This window comes from Vigna radiata, chromosome 8 (genome assembly GCF_000741045.1).
Source record: "Vigna radiata var. radiata cultivar VC1973A chromosome 8, Vradiata_ver6, whole genome shotgun sequence".
Classification (NCBI taxonomy): Eukaryota; Viridiplantae; Streptophyta; class Magnoliopsida; order Fabales; family Fabaceae; genus Vigna; species Vigna radiata.
Window position 1 is genome coordinate 27,603,967 of NC_028358.1, and position 20,087 is coordinate 27,624,053.

Here is a 20,087-nt window from a genome sequence, read left to right on the forward strand (position 1 = left end):
ACAATATTGCGATTTGTACAGAAAGTTGTACTGCAGGAGCCAGTTTTTAATACATAGGGGACCAAAGTCTGAATTTTTGAATTTTTTGCAAAGACACTACTGTTTTGGTGTCTTTTTGTTGTTTAGGTGTGATTTGAGTGTTATCAATCATGTTTGGGCACCCCATGTTGCATAGGAAACAATTATGTTGAGTAGAGCCACTTGGCTAAAGTCCTAAAACAAGAACACCAGAAAAGGCACTGGTAAACATTTACAACATCCTTGAACGTTTACGCGAGACAATATTGCGATTTGTACAGAAAGTTGTACTGCAGGAGCCAATTTTTTATACATAGGGGACCAGACTCTGAATTTTTGAATTTTTTGCAAAGACGCAACTGTTTTGGTGTCTTTCTGTTGTTTAGGTGTGATTTGAGTGTTATCAATCATGTTTTGGCACCCCATGTTGCAGATAGGAAACAATTATATTGAGTAGAGCAACTTGGCTAAAGTCTTGAAACAAGTACACCAGAAAAAGCACTGGTAAACGTTTACAACAGCCCTGTAAATGTTTACGCGAGACAATATTGCGATTTGTACAGAAAGTTGTATTGTAGGAGCCAATTTTTAATACATAGGGGACCAAAGTCTGAATTTTTGAATTTTTTGCAAAGACTTTTTGGTGTCTTTATGTTGTTTAGGTGTGATTTGAGTGTGATCAATCATGTTTGGGCACCCCATGTTGCAGATAAGAAATAATTTGGTGAATTCACCCTACGTCATTCAGTCTAAGAATCATAAAGATACTTATAATGAAATTTAAAAATTACAAGTGTTGAACATAAATTCATTTTTTCTTTTCTGATTCACATCGATATTGGGTGGTTAACATTACAGCTACATCCATTAATGTGAACTTCTACTACAATGTCATGGCAATGGTGGTCAACCTCAAAGACAACAACGTCTCTTTCCTTTAAGCCATATTGGATGCAAAATTCTTTCCAACCTTTTTCCAAACTTTGTTGAATTCCTAGTATGTGAAACCAAAACCTTGCACATGATGTCATCCTTATGACCAAGAAGCACAACCTCTGTGAAGCCTTTGTTCCTAATTTCATTCCCAAATGTAGGAGCCACTATAAAACATTAAAAAAATAATAAATACTAATAGTAGGAGGATAAACATCATCGATACGAAATACAATTTACATTTAATCTTACACTAGGTTTTCAGGATGTCATTGGACCTGCATTCATAACATGAAGAAAACAAGATTGTCCACAACATTGTTAAGGTTCGCGAATAAACAAAAAGTAAATGATGGAGAAGATGGTGAGATATGGTCCAGTTCGACTTACCAAAAACAACGAAGACAGTTCACAGTTCGCACAACACAACAATGGGAGAGGGCTTGAACGGTGCACAGCGAGAAAGCGAGAGAGAGAACTCAGAGAAAGAGAGAGAGATGCTTGACGACAATCTTGTGCGAATGAAAGAAACCGCGAAACGAAATTTCATTTTTTTCCCTTCCAAAAATGCCCCTGCCTGAATATTAAAAACTGATTTTTTTTATTCTCAAATTCAGCCAATTGAACAAGGTCACGTAGCAATGTCAAAAGAGTGTCAAAATTCTGGTGTTAAAGAAGCGTTTTCGATTCATTATTTGCAATGGGAAAATGATACTTGAACAACAACTTTTGACAACATTTAGACATGGGACACGTGTCCAAATGTGAGTGGTGCATGTGGAAAATGAATTTTTAATATGAGAATGACGTGGCAATGAGAATTGGGGGCAGGTTCCAAATTTGGGTTTCATTTTCTCATTTTCAGATTTGTAATCTGAGGAACATTTGAGAGAGAACCTAAGAGCGCGAAAGCTAGAGAGAAAGACTTGTCTTCCCTCCACCCTACCACCGTTGCCGCCGAAGTGTCACCGTACCGATAGCGTTCGTAGGCAAAACCAAGAAGGTGTCGTCTTCCCTCCACCTAGCCACTTAGTGCCATCGGTGTGCTACCGTTCGTATGCAAAACCTAGACAGTATCGTCTTCCCTCCACCCAACCACCCATTGGTGTCGGAGTGCCGCCGTGCGAACTTGAAACCTGCACTTTAATTTAGGAAGTGAGAAAGTCCCAACTTCTTTGGCTTATTAGTTGAACTGTAACTTGAAATTAAACAAGTTATGGACATTTTTCAAATTCTGGTTTTTTGTGTAATTTGTGCTTTTGAACTGACCAGATTTGTGATATTTTCTTTCAGAATTAGGGACGTTCAATAAACCAACAAAGTATAATTACTGAGAGTCATAGTGTAGGAACAAAATTGGTACCAAAGGCAAAATAAGTGAATACTTGAGTTGAACTTTTTGCACAGGAAGGTCAACTATGACCATGAAACTCATTTTGGAGTGCTTAATTTCTTTCTCATCATTTTTTCCAATTATAAGTAATTTGGAACCAATTTTTATACAATTTATGAACTAATAAGTGGCAAAGGAAGCATAATTAATAAGAGTCATGGTGCAGGAACAGAACGGGTACCAAAGGCAAAATAAATGGGTACTTCAGCTGAACTTTTTGCACAGGAAGGTCAAATATGTACATGAAACTCATTTTGGAGTGCTTAATTTCTTTCTCATCAGTTTTTCCAATTAGAAGTAATTTGGAACAAATTTTTATACAATTTATGAAAAAAAATGTGGCAAAGGAAACTTATTACTAAGAGTCATGTGTAGGAACAGAACTGGTACCAAAGGCAAAATAAGTGGGTACTTTAGTTGAACTTTTTGCATAGGAAGGTCAACTAGGACCGTGAAACTCATTTTGGAGTGCCTAATTTCTTTCTCAACATTTTTTTCGATTATAAGTAATTTGGAACCAATTTTTATAAAATTTATGAACAAAAACGTGGCAAAGGAAACATAATTACTAAGAGTCATGGTGCACGAACAGAACTGGTACCAAAGGCAAAATAAGTAGGTACTTCAGTTGAATTTTTTGCAAGGAAGGTCAACTATGTACATGAAACTCATTTTGGAGTGCCTAATTTCTTTCTCATCATTTTTTCCAATTATAAGTAATTTGGAACCAATTTTTATACAACTTATGAACAAAAACGTGGCAAAGGAAACATAATTACTAAGAGTCATGGTGCAGGAACAGAACTAGTACCAAAGGCAATATAAGTAGTGTTTTAGTTGAACTTTTTGTATAGGAAGGTCAACGATGTACATGGAACTCATTTTGGACTACCTAATTTCTTTTCGTCATTGCTACTTAAGCCAATTTATTTTCATTATTCTTTCTACATAGAACCATATGTACAAACAATATTTCATAAATCCTGACAACCAAATTTAGTGTGAACTGAAGTACAAACATTTTAAACATTAATCATTCTGATTTTCAAATTTCATTAACAATAAATGTAACAACTATTTTTCTTTCAACTTTCTCAAGAACAAATATGTACAGTCAGCATCAATACATATTGTAAACAAAACATCAATCACATTGCAAAAATCCCTATTCAACAACATCTGCATAAGGCCTAAATCTTGAAAAACTTCATCCCTCCGCACATTGTCCACATCTAAGATCCAATCACAAACATATTTTTCCCTAACCTGTCGCAGTTCCTCCTGCAAAGAGATCCAACGCCGCCGATCACCGGAACGAACACCACTTCATCACACGAAACTCCAGCGGACCATGCTTGCACCGACACATTTTTGGGAAGAGGTAGGTTGGCTGGGTGGGAGGGAGCAAGACTCACTCTAGGGTTCGCTTTCTCTCTCTAAGCTTGGGTTCTCTCTCACCTTGCCTCAGATTCAAATTTTGAAGAGTGAAAATGAACCTCCTCACTTTCAAACCCTTCCCCAATTCTCTTTCCATGTCATTCTCATTTAAAATTTTTTTTCCACATGGACCACTCATATTTTGACACGTGTCCCGTGTCAAAATGTTGTCAAAAGTTGTTGTTCAAGTATCATTTTCCTTTGCAATGAACTACTTTAAAAATACATCTCTACCCTTATGGTATGTCTCTCGCCAAAGGTCCTACAACCAGAGCTATGCCTAAGAGGATACAAGAAGACTAGACTTCCTCTAAACATAAGGGGCCTAAACTAAAGTTCACATATACTAAGGAGGATGTGAAGAATTTTAGTCTAAGACTCTATATATTTTTGGGCTTGTATTCTAAGACAATAGTATAGGGGTTTTTTGGTAATATATTTGGGTTATGATGGGCTTCTAGGAGTGTGATGCATAACATTAAGGTTTCTACCCTAATTTTCGCTAAACTTGGAGACCAAGCTTCTCCCTAGATCACTTGGCAAGGAAAATGTGACTTGCTTACGTGGCAAGCCGCACTTTATATGCACTCCTTTTGACTCCAAATTCAATTTTCTAGACCACTTTTTTCTTCCATTTTTGGAGACACCTTGCTCTCATTTTTTCCTATAAATAGAGGAGTCTAGACTATGTAAAATTCATTCATGAGTGTAGTAAAGTTACTTTATTGAGATGACTCTAGACTTTACCTTTATGCATCAACCTAGTTTAGGGTTCCCCTTGGTGGCTTCCTATAGCGTCCTTCCTTCAGTGTTGGTCTAACCTAACTTGAGAGCTAATACAAATCACCATCGTTGAACCTTTTCCTCTCCTTTATACTTGTTTTTGCGCCTTCAACCTTCCATGGACTCATTCATTACATGTGCATGGAGTTCTAGCATGAAGACGGACTCATCAACCCTTCAAATATAAATGTGACGCATAAAGGTTGACACTCTTTTACAAATTGTACGTATGAGATTGTTTTAACCATGTAGCACACCCAAACCATTTTATGTTTCCAAGAACACATTTCACTAAATATAAAATCTGAGTTAATCTGACCTATTTCTTGGGTTGAAAAAGAAATATTTTTTTTAGAATGTAGATTATATTAAATTTGATTCATTTAATTCATAGGAAACATATCCTATGAATTAAACTTATTATTTGTAAGTTAAACTTACTATGTCAGGTATACAAATATTTGTCATAGTAAATCCAACATATTATGAGCTTCCTTAAGTCTCCCACTTCCAACTAAAAAATAGATTCTTCTCGAACCTTTGCTCGAATTCCCACTACTCTTCATCTCCATGTACACCATTAGCAAATGGTTATCAGTGGAAAACCTACCCACTACAAATTTGCCACCAAGCAGCCCCCATATGGTCAATCATATCGCTTCCTCCTCGATCTGACTTACAACTTTGTTCTCGGATAATGCTTGCTTTAACGATAACTCATGATGACACACGAAAATAGTCATATGAGAAAAATCAACATCAAATAAATGTGTAGCATGTGAGGAACAATCAAAAGATATTGCTATTTCAATCACAAAATTGAAGAAAATTTGAATATAAAATTTTAGGATTCAATAACTTATCTCTTTGCGAGAATGCAGTAACGGAGGAAGACAACCATAGTGGAAGCTACAAGAATGCAAGACGCAACAATTGAGTTTACAAGAAGGAAAGTTAAGAGAGGAAGTTTGATTTGTGAATTGCTTGAGAGACAACGCGGAGAGGAGGAGTGAAATACTTGAGAGAAAACATAAGTAAGGATTCAAACATACTATGAGTAGTATTAAATTAACAAACATGGTAAACATAAAGCATGACAAGTCACTCTAATAACTAACTTCCTCTAATTACAATTAGGACACCATGCCTACTTATTATGACATATCCATCAACATCAGTCATGATAAGTTTAAACTTCATTACAAAAATATCATAAGTCAACTTATTATTACATGTAAACTTAAACTAGTTATAATAAGTTTAATATTTTATTACAAAATTGTAATAAGTTTTCATTGATGTGTATTTTTTTATTAATGTCATGATTGACTTTTTTATCATAATACAATTGTTGGATAAAAGCTGACAGAAACACGAACAAAATTTCTTTAGGCGTGTAGATTCACTATCCTTAAAAACTTATCCGCGGTGCATTTCGCAAGTCCCCCAGGATACAACAAGAACTTCCCAGAAATCTCTGAGGATCTCAGAACTAGCAAGAATCTTTAAAAAGAGTATAAAATAAACCTAGAATAATTTTAGAAGAGGGAAAAAAGAAAGAAGAATGAGAGACACTGATTTTGGATGTGTTTTGGAATGAAGAAAGAGCTCTCTATTTATAGAGCTAGGGAAGAATAAAATCAAAAAAATAAAAGAAAAGTAATAAATAATTTGACCATTGCAGCACTTAAAAATTTGACTATTGCTAATTAATAAAAATATTAACGTTGCAAAATATTCTTTTGAAATAACATTTGACCGTTGCAGCACTTAAAAATGCCATTATCAACGGATTTTGGACATTTCCGACAGATTTTGGCTGTCGTAATTCCATGTATTTTTGTAGTGGTTAGCTAGTGGCTTAAGTCTCATTCCCCTCAATGTTTTTAATATCATTTTTCTTCCCAGGGATTTTTTCAGAGGATCTGCTAGATTTCGTTCTGACTTCACATAATCAATGGAAATAGTTCCACTCTTTAGCAACTGCTTCACCAAATTGTATTAATTGTATATGTCTATTCTTTCCATTGTAATTCTTGTTTTTAGTTATAGCTATTACTGATTGACAATCACAATGTATTGATACCGATGTGGTTGGTTTCATTCCTAGTGGAATGATCGCTAAGAAGTTTTTCAACCACTCAGTCATTATTTCCCACCATCTTAAGAGCAACAAACTCAGATTCCATTATTGATCTTGCAATAATTGTTTGCCTGGCTGATCTCCGTGTAATTGCACCACCCCCAAGTGTGAATACATAACCACTAGTGAATTTTGTCTCATTTGAATCAGAGATCAAGTTAGCATCATTGTACCCTTCTAGTACAGCGGGAAATTCACTATATTCAATGACATAATCCATTGAACCTCTTAGGTATCTCATAAGCCTAGCAAGTGCATCCCAATGTTCCTAATTTGGACATTGAGTGTACCTACTCAGTCTACTTACTGCATAAGCAATATCAGGTCTAGAAAAGTTCATCAAGTGTAATAAGCTTCCAATTATCTGGGCATACTGAGATATAGATTCTCCTCTATTTTTCATTAATTTAGAGTTAACATCATAAGCGGTACTCAAGGGTTTGAAATTATAATACCTAAACTTCTTAAGAAGTTTCTCAATGTATTGTTCTTGGGATAGTAATATATTATTTCCCTTCCTTATGATTTTAACACCTAAAATTACATTGGCTTCAACCATGTCTTTTATTTTAAAATTTGATCCTAGAAACAATTTAGTTATAGCGACAATCTCATTGCATGTACCAGAAATTAACGTCATTCACATACAAAATGACATATTCTCTATTTTCAAATTTAGAATATTATCAAATATCATTAGGGGTGAAAAGCCAAAGTTATTTCTTCAAGTAATTAAATAAAATTACCTACACCCCCACAATTTTAAAATATTTAAGATTGGTAAACGAGAAAATACCTGGTTGTGGTTCTCTTATTTGTAGGTAAAGTATACGAAAAATTACTCAAGTACCTCATCTTCTTACTTCTTTTTCTTTCTCTAAAGAGAAAATCTTCTCCACCTTTCCTCAAACATTACAAAAGCATGACACATGAAAATTAGGGTTCATCATCCTAACTCCGATGAACTCTAAGTTGTCGTCTCTGTTACCAATGAGGAGCATTGGTAAATCTTGAAGTAATTTATATTGATGATGCTACAAGAAGTTTAACCTGAAGAAGATATTTGAGATATTTTAAAAGCAATTTGTAGAATGTACTGAAAGTCCAAAAAAATTGTAAAACTTGTATTTTAGATAATGTACTGAAATAATCGATTATGAGGAGCAATAATCGATTATCATGAGTCTTTCAGGAATAATCGATTATCACTCCAAATAATCGATTATCACATTTTGAAAAACCTGTAACGGACTTGAATAATCGATTATCACTTACAATAATCGATTATTACTGGCAGTTGGGACTTGACCTTTGATATTCAGACTAGCTGATTATATATTGGACTTTTGAGAACTTTAGTTGTTGAGCAGAAGCTCTTACAGAATATTGTTTGTCAGAGGAAGTTCTCAAAAGCTATAGTTCAAGTTCCCTTGCTTGGTCTCGTGAATAGGAGAAGCTCGCGTATCGTGTGTCGATAGACGGAGCGGTTCTCTTCGAGTTGGCAGAGTGTTCATAACAGTCTCGTCTCCTTCTTCTCCATCCTCATCTACGGTCCCGTCTAAGTTTTGGAAACAAAGTTTTGATCCTCTAGGATTGAGTTGTTGATTTCAGCCATAAGTCCTTAAGATTGTTGGATAAAAGATGACAGAAACATGAACAAAATTTCTTGAGGCGTGTAGATTCACTGTCCTTAAGGACTTATCCGCACTGTATTGCGCAAGTCCCGCAATATACAACAAGAACTTCCCATAATATCTTTGAGGATCTCAAAACTAGCAAAGATCTTTAAAAAGAGTATAAAATAAACCTAGAATAATTTTAGAAGAGGAAAAGAAGAAAGGAGAATGAGAGAAGACTGATTTTGAATGTGTTTTGGAATAAAGAAAGAGTTCTCTATTTATAGAACTAGGAAAGAATAAAATCAATAAAAGACAATAAAAGTAATAAATAATTTGACCGTTGCAATACTTAAAAATTTGACTATTATTAATTAATAAAAATATTTTAAAAATTTAACTATTAATTAATAAAAATATTAACGTTGCAAAATATTATTTTGCAATAACATAACATTATTACAACAACAATTACATAGGATGTCAACATTTATTTTAAAGGCATATAATATGACATTTATCCAAAGTCTTTCATAAGTATGGATGGCAACACGACGGATTGAGAACAAGTTTAATTATCTCATATTCATTTCAAAAATGAAAAATAAATCTCCATATCCAACATATACAAGATTTTTATCTCATTCATACATGTTTTATAATCGTGTTAATATGAATTTTAATTATTTTTTATAAAAATATAAAAATCACGTCAAAGAAAACATAATATTTTCAAATATTCAATATTAAAAGAATATCTCAACGTCAAATATTTAAAAAGTAATTATAATTATATAAATTTTAAATCAAAATATCAAATAACAATTAAATAAAGTGAAAAAAATATATAAAATATTCCACCTATAATTGCACATATAAAAGCACGTATAAAATGTATTCTCGTATCTCTTTTTATAGAGTTGTTTATTATTTGTACTAAAAAATACAAATCAAATCAGAAAGTATCAATTCACATCTAAATTTAGCCACGATAACAAAAAGAAAAAGAAAAAGCCATTTAGTTAAAGCAATTAATTTATATTTGCTAGTGATCTAAGGCAACAAAAAATAATGAATATGATTCCTCTAATTTGATTTTAGCAATTAGCGTAAACACAAAAGTAAGAAAGTTCCCATTTCTGACAACAAAACCAAGGTTTGAGAAAAAAAAGTCGTAATTTCAGCTAGCGATGTATTTGTTCAAAATTGTGAAATATTTATGAACTAAAATAATTTCTTATTTTTATAATTTTTAATATTGATGGGTTGATTTTAGTTTTCAAATTTGAATCTTACTAATATTAATGTGTAGTAAAGATATGAGTAGTGTTACGCTTAGTAATGATATCTGTAAAGTAAAATACTAGTGCTGGCAATGAGCATAATTATGAAGATAGCAACCTTAATAATGAGTATTGCATATGACAACCAAAGTCGATGGTGATTAGTGTAGTAATATAATGCATAAGTAATATTGAAACTAATTATGATGATAACAAATGAAAAACACACTAATAGTAGAATATTATAGTAATCGATTATTAATTGATGGCATGTAAGTAATAATTTAGTAAAAATAATGATGAGAAACTAGTGGTAGTGGTGGTAAAAACAATTTGTCAATTTAGTTAAATTTTAAAAACAAATATATGAAATAAACAATTTTTGAAAAATCACTTATTTTAAGTACATTGGAATTTATTCTTAAAAAATAAAACGTTTCTATTTTTAAAATAAAAATGAAACAAGCACATAAGTACAAACAGACTTTTCTAAAAGCTAAATGCAAACAAGCTTCTCTAATACTAATAGTAGCCGTAATTGCAATAGTTGCAATTTATAAACAGTAGCCGTGATTTATAAAATAATAGTCGTGATTGTAATAGTTATAATTAATTTATAAAACAGCTGTGATAACTATAAGTAATTTATGTATATTGATCTCTAGTACCTACAAGATTTTTCTTCTTTTCTGCTAATAGTTGATGAGTTTTTTCTATTCAATTTTCTCCATTTATTCAGTGAAAAATAAAAAAGAAATACTAGAACTAAACATTTTTTAATTATTATTGTTTGTCAAAATCTATTAGAAAATAGAAAATCGCAAGCGGGGTTCCATGAAAATGGAATGGGACTTCATAAGTATATTAAAGATTAATGTTAATAGCATTTGCAACAGTAACCATTATTTAAACAGAAGTTGAAATTAATTTTTTTTAATACATTGACTTAGAAGTGCTTAAAATTGAACTAAGATTATTTTAGTTCTAGCTAACCAAATATTAATAAAATGTACTTGAATACTAAGAATTGAAAATTGCAAACACCAGGTGTGGTTTCAAATTAGTATTAGTTTACTCCTAAAACTTCAGTGTTAAAAAAAGAAAAGACATCACTTGCAGCATGAAAAGCTAGTCTTTTATGACAATAGAATGGGAAATAAATAAACAAAAACAAATAGATGTAAATAAAGATGACTGAAGACGGCGCAAGGGGGCTGGTTGAACAGTGTGACTACAGACTAGCAATTGCTAATTTATGACAAAGTTGCTAAAATGATGTCAAAAACTACTAACACCGACGGACGGAGCTGAATTTACATATAGAATGCAAATCCTGCATTGACAATTGGTATATCGGTTTTACAACAGCTTTCTTTCAAAACCATCAAAAGTTTAAAAATAAACAGGATTTGTAGAGACAATAAAAAGTGAATAAGTACAGCAACCCTGGATTCAGGGGTATGGATTCCTGACCAAGAGCATGCGGAGTTTAAAAGAGAGCAAGCTACAACATAAAAAATTGGGTTACCCTTAAATCATAAAAAAAAACATACGAGTTAGCTAAAAATGATTAGATGCACTCTGTTTTCCAAACCACTTCAGCAGACATATATAGATGAAGAATACCAAAATCCTTGTACAATGCATTACATGAAAAGTGTAGCAAATGAAATCAGGACGTCATTTAAGCTGAACCCCCTTCCTTGGTTTCGTCCTCTGATGGCTTAGCAGTGGGCACAGGTGATGGAGAGGACTCCACCCCCATCTCTGCTCTTAGATCATTGATGCTTTGCTCCAACTCATTTATACGGTTTCCCATATCATCAAGTGCAGTAATGTCAAGAAAAACACTTTTTCAGAGTTCAAGTATTTGGAAAGTCTAGAACACTCGGGTAATAAAACTGGAAGCACCATATACACATTGTGTTCATAAGAAAAATGTCAAGATGCAGCTGTGCACAGTTGTAATTTATTATTAGGGTTACTGTGTATGTCAGGGTTTTACCACTCCCAATAGCTTAAGCTATATAGGTGATGGCACATAACTGGATCCTAACAATGTATACATGCAATCATGTCATTGGCTTGGGTACTGATGGCATGAATTCATTTTCATGGGCATTGGAGTGTTTTCAGTGATTTACAAAACAGAAGTAGTAGATTCATATATTGGTAACAGAACAGCACAAATAATCAAATGAAACAATGTGAACTTAAATTAATGGATCACAGCTCAACAGTGTACAAATCACAGTTCATGGACATTGGAGCGTTGCAGGGATTTACAAAAACAGAAACAGATTTATGTATTGGTAACAAATCAACAACACTAATATCAAATGAAACAATGAGAACTGATACTAGGAGATCAAAGCTTAACATTGCATAAATCACACTTTAAGGGCATTGGAGTGTTGCCCGTGATTTACAAAACAGAAAGAGATTTAAATAATGATGTAACAAAACAGAAAAATATTTATATATCGGTAACAAAACACAAATAGTCAAACTAAACAATGTAAAATGAAGCTAACAGATCACAGTTTAATATTATATAAACAAACTTTGAGAATTCATTCAATTCCTTAACTAACTGCCCAATGTGATTCCTAGCAAGACTGTTCAGTAAAATATAGGTAAGTTGTCAACAGAATATAAGTCACCTTAGGGCCTTCATATGACTAAACTTTCCTTATTTCATCCACCATTTTCACTCTTGGTTACAACAATATCCCTGCTTTTAAAAATTTAGAACAAGAAATGCTAGAATAGAAAATAAAAACATAATTAAAATAATTGTTTTCACTATTTCCTGTACAAACTATTGAAAACAGAAAAAAAAAAAAATGCATTTTCTCAAACCAAACACCCCCTTGGATCTCCTATCTTCCACCCACCCTAACCCTTTGAATCAAATCTCAATTCTAGCGAGAACGGGGGAGGGGGGGAGTAACAGATTCAGTCAAGCACAAATTATAATTGTCCGAAATTAATTTCCTAAACAAATTCCAGCAAACTCATTTAAAGAACTTGAAGGGCACAAATAAAGGATATTCTTCGTAACAATGGAGTCGGACATTGTCTGGAACCTATTTTGCTGGAAACAAAAATTCTAGTTAGCAGCAGTGGAACGTACTCTAAAAAAAAATCATAAATGCAGCTCTGAAAACCTATACTATACAACTCACCATTTGCTGAAGAAGATTTTGCACCTGGAAACAGACAATGTAGGGTAGACAAAGGTCAGATATCGATTCCCTTAACACAAATATCATGAAACTAAAAAACACTGCACCAAATTGGGATAAACATGCAGAGCGGCCATATTGACGGTGTAAATAGAAACCAGGCACATCAAATATCAAAATTGAAGGGAACAACACGAAATAATTGATTTATAAAAACCAATAATTGCTTACAAAGGCAGTCATATCAGCAGGGTTTTGCTTAGGGTCCTGTGAATCCTGTCCGTCCTGCAGTCATAAAGGGAAAAAAATGAGTATAATGCACGCAACGGGCCTCCTTGGGATTTCTTGCTGAAACGAGATCCCAAATTCCGAAAACCCTAATCTCAATCTCAAGAACATGTAGACTCGGATTCAAGAACAATAACATGTTAAAGGATATAATATCTTAACGAAGAAGACAGAAAGGATCAGAGAAAGAACCCTAACCATGAGATAATTTTTGATGCAGCTGCAAAATACTAAGCTCCGCGGTTTCAATTCAAAATGATGAGATGCAAATATGAGACCGTTTCAATTTAATCTCATCCCACAAGTTAATGTGTAATTACCAAACTACCCTTTTAATTCTTGAAAGCCTTTTGATTTCTATTTTAATTTTATTCATATAAGGGATTGGGATTTGGATTGCACCATTCTTAATAAGAAAATAATCAAATTTGGAAGGAATTGAGATATTTCAACACTTGTCACTTCACACAACAATAGATAAAATGTTTTGTTTGAAAGAATATAATATATAAATACATTATGTCACATTACTATTACTAATAATGAAAAGAAATTTATAGATAAAGGACAATCGAATTCTATGTAAATCTCATCAAACGCATAACAACTTTAATAGAACGTCCTTTAATTTAATAAAAAAGTTAAGGCCACAAACAAAGTCATTTCACTAAAGTTGAAGAAGAGGCTAGATGTGGGCCTACAAATCAATCAAAGAAATGCCTTTTAGTTTAGTATACAACATTGATGTTATGATTCCTCTGGAAATTAGGGAATCGTTCCCCTAACAAGAATAATTTAAAGAAGAGTGTAATGAAGACTGCCTTAACACTAGCATGGACTTACTAGTTGGAAAGAGAAAAAGCCCATATTTGTGAGACAACTACCAAGTAGAGGACAACCAAGAGATACAATTATAAGTTACAACTAAGGGCTTTCAAGAAGGGTGACTTAATATGGCATATGGTAGGCAATGCTAGGAAAAGTGATACTAAGTTCTCCGTTAACTGGGAAGGACCTTTCTGAATAGCCGAAGATGTCAGTAAAGATGTGTACTGCCTAGAATATCTGTCAGGACAACCTACACTTAACACTTGGAATGTAACTCATTTAAAGTTTTATTTCAACTAGATGATTATAGTAATTGTATGCATGTAACCCATAGTTACTATTTCCTTACTCGACCCTTTTTTTTCCTAGGGAGGACTTTTTTCCAAGAAGGTTTTAATGAGGCACTCCATCAATAAAACAAATGATTCCCTCTATATGTACAATCTATTTTGCATTTTCTTAACTTGGAAAATTTTACAAACAACAATTCCTTACTGCCTACTGAAGTGTTCCTGGTTGAACCGTACAAGCAGTTTCTTGTCACCTACCAAAGTGATCCGAGTTGAACCTTACAAACATTTTCTTGCCACCTACCTAAGTGGTCATCATTGAACCTTATAAGCAATTTCCTACTGCTTACTAAGCAGTTCATGTTCAACTCTACAAAGCAATTCTTTAAGTTAAATAGTCACAGTTATCCCAAGTGACAACTTCACAACAACGAGGAAAGACTTACTCGACCCTACACGAATCGGCCCAACCATTCAAAATGCGGTTAAAAATTGCAAGTTACAAAAGGCAAGGAAGATAAACAAACAACAAAAAGAAGAAATTTCTCATTATTATTTAGCCTATAGGTAGACAAATTTGATACAAGAATAGGCCCTAGTATATTTGGCCAACATACAAAAACAAAACAAAAAAACAACAATAGCTAAAAGCAGCCTATACAATCTATTGTTCCACTACATCATTTAGGTTTGCCATTTCTTTAGCTGAAAAGGTGTGACCTAGTGGCTTTTTCATCAAAACCATCATCAACAATGACATCCTTAGTCATTGTTGTCTTTCTAACTACCTTAGCAGCTGCTATATCATTTACATCCATAATGTGACCTCATAAATTTCCTTGTTCACATCAAATCTTGCATCTTTTGAAGACACCTCCTAGTACAAGAACTTAGCCTGTATAAGTGCCTTGTTGAAGTTGTTTTCACACTCAGATAGTATGAATTTTTTTCATCTTAACTAACTCGACATTGGCTCCTGCTTGTGCCTCTTTCTTAGTGGCAATCGCCTTCTTCAACCCTTTATTTTTGTTTTGTAACTCCTTCTACTCATTCTTCATCTTATTTTCAAAGTCAAGGTACCTTGTTTTCTAAGACTACATCTTCTCACTTTCCTCAAGGGCCTTCTTGTCTTCATTACATGCCTTCTCGTCAGTCTCGTAGTTTTTCTTCAGCTTAACTAGTTGCTCAGCTACATTCAATTTATCCCCATCCGTCATCTCCTACTTCAGCTTGCTATAATTTTATGCCCTTAGACGAGTGTGTTGCTGTGTAACTCTAAGAAGGTACGAATGAAAGTAGTCGGCTCGGCCAACTCCACTATTTTCTTCTCCTCATCTGTCAGCATTACTTGAACAACTTTACACATTACAAGATCAGGATTGGCCAACTCCCTGTAATCGGTATCCTTGTTCCTGAACTAATATCTTGAAGACCGAACGCTTTCCTCAATCTCATTCAATCTTTGTCAATACCTTGCCCCTTTACTAACACGATTTTCTTTGCAACGCTTTGGGACCGATGAGTATTCACCACAAAGCCATCAGATTAGGCACCATGTTCATTGTGGCTTTCTTCTTTGCCTTAATGACCAACTCCTTCCTTAGACTACAAAACAAGTCCTCTTATGTTCCCATTTTAGCTGTGTGTTGTGCCATATAACCTACAAGCAACAAAAAATCTTAAGATTAGCTCAAAAGTGTCAAAGTTACGAGGAAATTATACATTTTCCACATATATCGATAATTGATTGAGTTGATAAGTATACAATAATAATGTTTTTTGCAAGAAGTTTGTGAGGGAACTGCTCCAAGATTTTGTTTATCCTTTTATCCTCATCGAACAAGATATCCTTTAGCCACTCTTTATACTACAAGGGTTATTAGTCCATAAAAAGAGAAACTTTGGCCTATTATCTTCATCGTAGAAATGGGATCGGTTAGCCGAGTTCACTATAACCCTAAAAAACCCATTTTTAAATTCTTAAATGATTGAGAATAGGCACCAACCAAGCAGGTACTTGGCTTACTTGCAAAGACAACAATGTAGTCAGATCTCTTGGTCGAGTAAGGTAAAAGTGAAGAAAACACTCAAGAGATGGTGTCAGATAAAAGGCATGACATATTAACCTAAATGCTTAAAGGAAACCCTGACTATTTGGATGAAGTTGTGTCGACACATTTTTAAATTTTTGGCAAGTGTACCAAATTGTTACAAGTAGTAAACAGAAGTTCCAAGTATTGTTTTTCTAACGGATTTTGCCTTGTTTATTTAATATTGTTTACTTATCAATTTCAACTTAGATGAAACAATAAATGAATTCATAATTACATAATTAGATTGTAACAACAAGAATTTTAAAGATTGCGATTAAAATTTAAGATGGAACTTCATTGGAATTAGGTTTCATGAATCACATGAAGATAAAACTATGTACAACATATCATTGTTTTATTCAAACTTTCACATCTAGGTATATTTGGTTTAATTCCTTAAGATCGAGTTCTAAATATATATGCTAAATGACAAAGACTTAGAAAAACTTCATCCAAGCGAAAAAATCACGACCAAGGACTCCATCCAGATGGATCTTCTTGCTGGTCCGACTCTGGCTACCATTGCTCCAAAGTGGATCACGTCCTCTTGTGGCAGCTGCTTATCATCATCAGCATCATCACCACCTCTACATCATAAGAGGCACTCTCGCACCTAGAATCTAGGCTACCCTCAGGCCATGGAACATGAGTGACAAACTCATTACTAGTCATCACACCATCATCGGGGAAATCAAGAATGCCCAAAGAGAGATGATGTATACTTTCCATGATGGACATTTGTCCTTGTCTCAGAGCATCACTCCACAGGTGCATGTGCTGTTGGCGAGCAAAATTCTGACGCATATAGGTTGGTGGTGAAACCTCCTCAGTATCATTAGGGCGGTTCCCTAAGACTTGGTGTCATTTCCTACGGTCTATTTCATGCTGGAATTGATCATACTCCCTTGGATTCAGCTAAACACACCTCTCTATAAGTAATTTTTGGCTCATAATGGAGGTGAACCGATCAATCGCAATTTCACATGAGAACCGATGTTGGTCATAATTTAAAATAAGGTTCTCCTCTTAAGCTTTAGATTATGGGGCCCTAGAAGATGAACCCCCTGATGAACTTTCTCTTCTTTTCTTATGTGGGCTTGGAGGGAGCCATTTCCAGACAACAAACTATACAACAAAAACATTGATAAAACAAAGTTAGAGTATCAAGCATAACAATGTTGTAGCTGCCTCGCTGAGTGAGTTTCCCATTTATGTTCATCTGGTTTTGTTGGACAACAACAATCGCATAAGAGAAAAGGACACAATGCTTTCGCTGGTTGAGCATGGTTTCTCAACGAGGACTAGCAACCATGGGTAAAAAAACCAAGGAAAAACAAACTCGCTAGGTGAGAAAGCCATGAAACAATGACAACGGATACAATAACAAATAGACAATTGAGAATACCTAACATACTATAATTTAAAGCTAATTTGAATCAACAGAACAAAAGAAAAACCTAAGCAAACTATTTGAGAAAAATAAACAAGTGAAAGATGAAAATACCTTGGTAAATGGATGAGGGAACCATGAAAATGCAAGTAATGAGTATGAATCAGTGGTGGTAATGGAGGTAAAAGGGGCCCAATGAGGTGAGGAGGGTTGTTAGGGTTAAAAGGGAATGAAGAAGATAAAGTAAAAAGGTAAAACAAAAACCCTATGTAATGCCATCTTTGAGCAGTCACTAAGCAAGCCAGTTTTGCTAGCTAAGCGAGTGACTAAACTGATTATTTTATTATTTCTTTTTTAGATCTTTTTGTTACTTTTCAATATTTTATTTTTTATTTTTTTGAAATTTTTGTAGTTGTCGTTAAGTAAACCAGTGTTGCTCGCTAAGCAACTACATATAGAGAAAACAACTCAAGGTTGGCTCGCTAAGCACATCTATTCGTTGTACAAATAGCAAGTCAGAGAGCATCCCAGTATTTGACTCGCTCAGTGAGCAAGCTCACTATGTGAATACAAAGTCAGAGAACCCCCTCATAAATGCCTCATTCAACCCACAGTACTCGCTCAGCAAATTATTGAGACAAAATTTTGAAATAGCTTTAGTGGTTCAACTCACTAAGCTATCATTTTTTGTCGTGCGGATAACAAGTAAGAGAGTAAACACAATTTTTGCTCGTTAAGTGAAAGATGGCTCGCCCAACAAATCAACCAACACAAACTTCACAAGTTCTAGTCGCTAAGTGAGGGGTCTAGGTGTTGAATGAGTATGCATAATTATGAAAGATGGAAGTTTGGTACACCAAACTCGTTGGGCGATTAAATGGCTCATTGGGCGACTAAAACACTAACGTGCCTCATAGTAAGTGCTTATTTAACGTCATTAGCTTGACACTGACCAATTATGGGTCAACAAGATGTACAATGCTGGTCAGACATTCAACCTCACCCCTAAAATAATGTTTTAACCTTTGACCATTCATTACCCAACTTCTGAGTGGATCATCAGAAGCTGGATCTATCAAATCCAAAACACCATAAGGTTTTACTGCTTTCATAGTGAAAGGGCTAGACCATTTAGACTTTAACTTACCTGGAAAAAGTTTGAACCTTCAATTGAATAGCAACACTTGTTGGCAAAGTTGAAAGTCTCTCTTCAAAAGCTTATGGTCATGGTACAACTTGATCCTCTCTTTATACTTCTTGGATGTGTCACAAGCAGTCAGTCTCACAAGAGTGTTCATATAACGTCATTGTTTTTTGGCTTTTCACGTCGAATTCGAGGTCGACATCATATTGGGAGACGTTAAATTGATGTCGAATTTAAAAAATTCGATGTTAATCAAATTGACGTCGAATTTTGTCAATATTCGATGTTAAGCAATTTTTTTGGATTTTTTAATTAATTGTGATCTTTTTTACAACTCTACGGGACTTGAAAAGCAAAAAAAAACAACAAATTTCAGTTTTTTGTATTTTATAAAGCATGAACTATGAAAGTGTAGTATAGTATCAATAACAAATAACAATAATAAACGACGAACAAGTTCAATCAAATAACAACAACAAACAAGTTCAACCAAATAACAACAACAAACAAGTTCAACAAAAACAAAACAACAAATAAGTTCTTCAAAACGAAAACGAAAATTAACCTTCAAAAGGTGGGTTGTCGGAATAAAGTGTTTCCACTAGTGAGAGAAAAAACAGAATGTGCCTATGAAGACAAGAACACGAAAATAATCATTCAAAACAAATGAAAATCATACATAAAAGTAGTTAATTAACATGCAGTTGTATTAAAATGAAAGAAATATTACATGTGATGGTCGTCAAATTTCATTCGAGAAAAGTTTGAGAAGAGAAGAAGGTCTCACGCGCTAAGATAAAGTGAATGAATTTTCAATCTCCCACTCAAATTAAAAAGAGGAAACTTTTGGTTGACAAATAATACGTCGAAGCCCCTACAGAATTTAACGTATCATATGTTGTTTAAAAGAAGAAAGAAAAAAAGAATTAAAAAGGGGTTACTTTTTGGCTTCTGGTTGACAAATAATACGTCGAAGCCCCTACAGAATTCAACGTACTATATTGGTGATTTAAAAGAAAGAAGAAAGAGAATGACGCGTTTCTTTAAATAATTACCCAAATAGAATGTTGAATTGTATGGGGATTCGATGTTCTACAATTGCATTTATTTACAAAAATGTCACCGACCATTTTTAATGTTGACTATTCAGTAATTGGACATTGAACGCATGACGTTATACGCTGTTTTTGCACTAGTGATAACAAGAATCTCATGTTGTCACACACTGACTGTCATGACATTTTTAAACATCAATGGAGA

At 33.9% G+C, this 20,087-nt stretch overlaps 1 protein-coding gene across 2 annotated transcripts; it reads right to left on the reverse strand.

Moving 5' to 3' along the window:
- Positions 1–10,821: 10,821 nt before the first annotated feature.
- LOC106770838 (heat shock factor-binding protein 1) lies at positions 10,822–13,371 on the reverse strand. 2 transcript variants are annotated; one of them, XM_022785051.1, is made up of 6 exons: positions 13,281–13,371; positions 13,026–13,079; positions 12,795–12,818; positions 12,661–12,703; positions 11,257–11,433; positions 10,822–11,074 (listed from the first exon to the last, which is right to left on the reverse strand). In XM_022785051.1, the coding sequence occupies exons 1-5, from the start codon at positions 13,281–13,283 to the stop codon at positions 11,291–11,293; spliced, it is 267 nt and encodes an 88-aa protein (XP_022640772.1). In that variant the 5' UTR covers positions 13,284–13,371; the 3' UTR covers positions 10,822–11,074; positions 11,257–11,290. The 2 variants fall into 2 exon arrangements, with proteins under 2 accessions (XP_022640772.1, XP_022640771.1); XM_022785050.1 differs by having other exon boundaries at positions 10,822–11,110.
- Between the last annotated feature and the right edge of the window lie 6,716 nt (positions 13,372–20,087).

Excerpts from the sequence above, each read along its gene's own strand:
- LOC106770838 (XM_022785051.1), bottom strand. Across the intron at positions 12,704-12,794 it reads AAAATCTTCTTCAGCAAATG|CAAAATAGGTTCCAGACAAT; the intron begins GTGAGTTGTATA and ends TTTTGTTTCCAG. Across the intron at positions 11,434-12,660 it reads CGACTCCATTGTTACGAAGA|TTGATGATATGGGAAACCGT; the intron begins ATATCCTTTATT and ends ACATTACTGCAC.